This window comes from Gavialis gangeticus, unplaced genomic scaffold, assembly GCF_001723915.1.
Source record: "Gavialis gangeticus isolate Ggan-Ray unplaced genomic scaffold, GavGan_comp1, whole genome shotgun sequence".
Classification (NCBI taxonomy): domain Eukaryota; kingdom Metazoa; phylum Chordata; order Crocodylia; family Gavialidae; genus Gavialis; species Gavialis gangeticus.
The window spans coordinates 137,131,175-137,137,174 of NW_017729025.1; the positions used below are offsets into that span (position 1 = coordinate 137,131,175).

At 42.5% G+C, this 6,000-nt stretch overlaps 1 protein-coding gene across 1 annotated transcript in view; it reads left to right on the forward strand.

The window, feature by feature from the left end:
* The first annotated feature begins 1,693 nt into the window (after positions 1-1,693).
* Positions 1,694-6,000, forward strand: part of RIC3 (RIC3 acetylcholine receptor chaperone) — a 168,824-nt gene continuing 164,517 nt past the window's right edge. The window contains exon 1 of the mRNA XM_019519976.1: positions 1,694-1,813. Within this exon, the coding sequence (XP_019375521.1) occupies positions 1,694-1,813 (120 nt within the window). The remainder of the gene's footprint in view (positions 1,814-6,000) is intronic.

Genomic DNA, 6,000 nt, shown 5'->3' on the forward strand with positions numbered 1-6,000 from the left:
TGGTAAGCACTCTCTAGAAATTGGATGCCCTTAATATTTCTCCGATAAGGCACCCAAAGCCACTCAGTTTTGAAAATTCAGGCCTGCATTCCATTCCTTTCAGGATCCACTTACAGATGCTTCTTAAGTCTCTAGAGTTCAATTCCACGCAAATTTGCTGCTATCATCCCTAAGACATTAGTCTGTGCTGTAACAAAACCCCCAGTCAGCTCAGACAATGAGGACTGTGTTCTCGGATATTACTAGCATGTTGCAGCGGGTATGACGGAGTTGTGAAGCTCACTTTTTATCACTGTATTTCAGTCCCTGATGTAACTTTTGTTCTTTATAATACTATAAAATATGGGCCAGTGAGTAAGGAATTGGGAGACCTGGTTTCTATTGTTGGTGCTGCAACTGATGTGACATGTGACCTTGAGGAGATCCCTTCATGTGTTAGAATCCCGTTCCCTTTCCATCCTTGGACTGACCTGGTCCTGCAAGCTTTTCAGCTCTCTTATCGTATGTATGCTATGCCCAGTTCAATGGAACCCCAATGTCAGCAAGGGGCTCTGGGTATCACTGTAATAAAAATATACTACGACTTATATTACTACTACTTGTCATACAATTTCACTCTTAATATTCTTTCTTCTCCCTCTATACCAGTGGTCTCCAACCAGTGGATCTTGATCCACTGGTAGATCTCAGAGCCTCTTGCAATAGATCTTAGAGCTTCTGGGAGTCGATATGAGGCTGGGGTTGGGGGCTGAGTGTCCATGTGCATGCACGCCTGCGCCCCAGCCCAGCAGGCCAGCCCATGGGGGAGGAAAGGTGTGGGAAGCTAGATTGAGGCCCCCGCGGTGAGACACAGTGCCACAGAGACAGGAGCAGGGGTAAGTTGAGTGGGGCCCTGGCTGGATGGGACTTACCTCCTGAGGAAGTGTGCCCCCAAATAATTTTTTCTCCTTCTGCCTCAATTGCTCCCCCTCCCCCCCACACTTACCTGCTGGGCGGAGGATGGAGGGGTAGTGCACGGTAGATCTTGGGTTGCTTTTAAATGCCAAAGGTGATCTCCTACTCTAAAAGGTTGGAGACCACTGCTCTATACTGTTGCCTCTGGGTTTTTTTGTCAGTGTGGGTCTTCATGGGCTATAATAATTGTCTAAATAAGAGTGATTCTCACCTACCCAGACACACACACTTTTTAAGCTTGCACTTCTCCTTTCTGTGATCTTTCTTTCCATGTTTTAATTTACCTCCAAAATATGTTCTTGGATCATTTTAAGCATGAGCTTCATTGCTTTTCTGCACTAGCATGTTCATCTTAACCACAGACTTATACTCAAAATAATAAATTGGCAGCTAAAACTCCTTGGTCATGACTGGAAAACTACATGGAAAGTCTTGACAAATATTTGGAATTAATGATAAACTTTGGAATTGAGAAAGATCTGGTCTGTGATTGGCCACTGAAGTAGTAGTTTTCTCCTGTGTTATGCTCAAAATGTAGGAGATGCTTCTCGTGCTCCGAGGCACTTGTTGCATACTTATACATATTACAAATATGCTCTCATATGTAGCTGTGGTCTCTGAGTACCTACACAGAGGTTGAGTCACACCTTTTATATAATGTGGTGAAGATGACAACAAAAAAATGATATGCAAGGGTTGCTCCAGAGGGAGCACTCGGGGAAGCATAGGCTGCAAGAAGATGAGGAAAGAAAAACAGAAGAATTGTGTGCGGAGCCTTTACAATGAGGGGGAAGAGCTTGAATCTGATATTGGAGGTGAAAAGGAGCCAGTGAAGGAATCTGAAGAAGGACATAATATGGTCTGAATGCAAAGTGGAAAGATGATATTTGGAAAAGCGTTTTGAACAGACCATAGGGAGGTGAGATGAGAAACTTGAGTAAAGCTGCAGAAGAGAGAAGAGATAACCAAGCAATGGACATGAACTTAGGTATGTGAATTTTAGAGATGCAGAGAAATAATGAAGCAGATTTGCTGATACCTGGGATGGGTGAAGGGAAGGGGTAAAATGCCTGAAACACACAATTCTTCTGCTTCAAGTCTGTGTGGTAAGGAGGCTAGTGACACTTTCTAGAGAAAAGAGTAAAAATCAAGGGGGGGAAGCATTTTTTGGGGTGTGGGAAAAAGCAGATGCTTTAACAAAAGAAAAAGCAGAGATTTATTAACTCCATAAGCTATTGTTGCCAATTGCCATGTTCTGTAAAACACCTTCCAGTAGTCAACATGAACTTTATTTAAAGTGAAAAATATCAAAATCAATACATGGGGATTAGAAGGACGTTTCCCCAACAGAATGGTACTTGCTTCCCCATTTAGCTCTTAGAAATAGCAGTGTGTGGATCCTTTCATGCCACATGTCTAAAGGTACTCAGGAGTTTGCTCTAGACAGCCTACAGCGGTTCCACAAAGTGTCTGTGCTGGGGGGCATCCATCTCTGGTCTGCTGAGGGGCTTTTACCTAGAGGGACTGTGGAAAGACCAAGAATCCTTCTTTACATTTTATTTCACACATGCTATTCCTGCCTCTTTCAGTCAAAAATAAAGCACGGCTGAAATAGCTGGCATGAGGACAAAGAATATTTTGATGTTCAATATGCTGTGGCCAGATTCTTAGTTGGTGGCGCTCCCTATTTTGGTGGAACTACATGGATTTACATCAGCGGGGGAATCTGACCTATGTATTTCCTTTCCAGATGTGCAGGCAATGCACACCTCCCTACATAAAGAAGCCTCTCCAAAATGAAACTGGGGAGAAAGAGGGTTTGTTCTGAGTGAAGAGTTATGTTTTCCTAGTGGAGCAAAATGCAGCCAGACTGAAAATCCCACTGCACTTAAAATGCAGATAATTTTATTAAGTTCTATATTTTATCGCCCCTTTAAACCAGGGCTTGACTGAACCTCAAAGGAACGGACCTGTGTAAAATGTTGTGATGCTCCTGGTAGAGCCCTGGAAAGGAAGGATGGCTCACATTCCTCTCAAGCTTTTGGGGTGGAAAGAAAGGGGCAGTAAATATACTGCAGCTACGTTTCAGCTGTAGCATACTCATCGAGTCCCCTGAGCTGGTCCAGCCCCTACCAAGTGGCCGGTGTGCTGGAGAAGTCAAGGCCCTGCCCTCCCCACTCATGGAGGAAAGCAGTTGCCACCGACACAGCCTGCTCTGATGCTGTGTGCCTAGAGGATGGGCACAGTGAAGCAGAGAGGAGGGAGGCTTTTCTCCCTTGTATGACTCTTGCCCTTAATCAAATCTCTAATTTACATGGCACATGTGACTGAAATCAACAACCCTGGATTAAATGCGAACCATTAAGGATAACATGCCCCTTATAGCACGCTTTTAAATATAGAGACAGCTAGACACTGCTATTGTTAATTGCTGTCTCTAGCTCTCCTGCCTAATGTTGATACTTTTGCATGTCAGATCATAAGGCAGGTAGTGAGGCAAATAAACGGAGGTCAGTGTATTCGGTCAAAAAAAATCGCTTGCCTTCTCTTTTGTATGAAGGTTAGTAGTTTACAAAACGTCTGTAGCAAGAAATAGAGCCGGCCTACTGGGAGCCTTGGTTTGTCTTTCACTGCAAATAGTCAACTGACTGTCATTTTCTTGGTTTTCATTTCAAATAGCTGACCAACTTCATTGACTTGATTTTCACACACTGGCAATCCCTTATGGTTCTTGTTGACTAGGTTTTATAAAAATGAAAGTTATCAGCAGTAAACTTGACCTGGATGATCCCTGAAATTTATTTATTTATTTATTTGTGGAGGGGCAGACAGTCAAGGGAAATTAAATTGAAGGAGCTGATGTTTTGTCTAATAATATGGCACCAATAATAAAAGAATCTGAAGGGCATGCTAACAGCAAAGTTCCAAACCTAGGGTAAGGGCAAATACTTTAATAAGACAGACCTTCAAGATGCCAGGGAGAAAAAAAAACAGTTGTTCAGACAGTCAAGTTAAAAATAAAATAAAATAACCCCATCGAAAAAGCTTTTATTTTCTTGCCATACTAAGCTAGTTTGTGATTTTTGTTACATTTGTTTTGCATGGCAACTTTATTAATAATGCCCCTATTTGTAGTTCCAGGTTTCAAAGCCTTAGTAATTTTGCTGATTATAGCTAAATTATTTTGAATATTCTGAAGGTGCCTATTATGGCATCTAACAAAGTGAGTATCTTCCTTGATAATATATTAATAGTTGTATTTTTGCACCAATTTTCTAATAATTGCACTTTCCCTGTTACATATATCAGATTGTTGCAGTGTACTCACTATGAATCACTTCTGGTGTTACTATTTAAAGAGTTCTAGACAGTGCTGTTGTACATATAAACAAATACTTACTTTTTAATATGAAAAATCACATTCTGATTTAAATGGAACATGGACTTTTAAAAAATGGTCCCTTCTGTTTACAAACTGGGGTGATGCCATAGGAGTTGGACCTTAGCATTTGCAGTGGTAGACAGTTGGCCTAACTTTACAAAATGAAGGTTGTAGCTTAGTCCTTGATCCTGCTTTGAACAGGAAGTTGGCTTGAAGAGCTCTTGAGGTCTGTTCCAGCTCTGTTTTACTATAAGTCCCCGATTTGGTTCAGGAACTAGCTTTAGATCTGATTCTCTGTGGTTCTGAAGCTTGAGTATATGTTTGTACAGGTACAAAGCAGGTGTAAAACACTACCATGCTTATTGCTGTCAAATTGCACAGCTGTACTAAATGACTACATAGGCCTAGAGCAGTGTCAAGTCAAGCCCCCTCACGGGTAACATTTGACATTCAGCAGATGTGCAGTTGTCACTTGGGGTAACATTTGGATTGAAGAAAGTGCCATCTTGCATAGGAAGCTCTTCTGTTCCTAGTCTATGTCTCAGTGTTGCTGAAGGGCTTCTAAGGACACTGCCTTTGCCATTGACTGCAAAAATATAGAGGTCCTTTATTAGTAAGGTGATTAAAGTGGGAATATTTCTCTCTCTCTCTCTCACTCACTTGCACCCCTCCCTCTCACCCCCCTGTTGTGTAACTGTGCATAGGAAAAGAAATGGCTAAATGAGCAATTCCCTTGGGTCAACAAAGTAGTCTTCTCCTTTGGCATGAGCAACTTGTGCCCTCAGTGGCTGCTGTATGCACTCCCTGGAAAGCATGGGGTTGTGGGGAGAGTGTGCGCCCCTCAGATCTGTGCACAGGGCAAGGGTGGGCTGCCACTGCGGGCTTTGCCTCAGGCGACAGTCTTCATTGCTACAGCACTGTCTCTGGCATAGAGGCACCTATTTTGATCTGGTCTTTTAAGCTGCTCCCTTCTTTTAAGCTGTATCTACATGAGCGACGGACTGTGTAGTTGTTACTGCGCAGTCATTTAGTACTTGTATAAGCAAGTGTCTCATGTAGATACACCCTTAGTAACCCTATAGAGATATTCCATGACTGCTACATTGTTCTACCACGGCTTGCACGAGGAGGGTGGAACAACTACAGGTGAGAAGAGGAGTGTGAGGCAATGATGTGCTGCTTGCCAATAGTTTAATAAAAGTTTCTTACAAAAGCTCTCCCCCTTAGTTTTGGGTTGCGTGTGCTCCAAAGAGAGACTGAAGAAGGCATTCATTTAAACAAAAATAAATTCTCAGAACCACAACCAGGGAGAACATCACCACTTGACAAAGCAAGCTATATAGTAAGTACCTTTGTGGAAATAGTTCATAGTTTTTTGTGAAAAAGATATTCGTCGAATCCTAAGCTGATATAAAGCAGGATCATTCTGATGAAGTTGCTGCGTGTTCTTGTCCTCCGAATTCTTTACTTACCCTCAATTCCACGAGGATTTCTCTAACCCATCCCGAGTACAAGGGCATTGTTTGTCTTTCCTATTCAAATTGAAATAGGCAGTCTGTGTGTGCCTACAAACTTTCGGGCCCTGCTCTAACTCAGAGCACTTAAATAAAGTGCCCTGAATTAAAGCATCCACCTAACAGACCTTTTCCTGTTGGGGCAGGGGG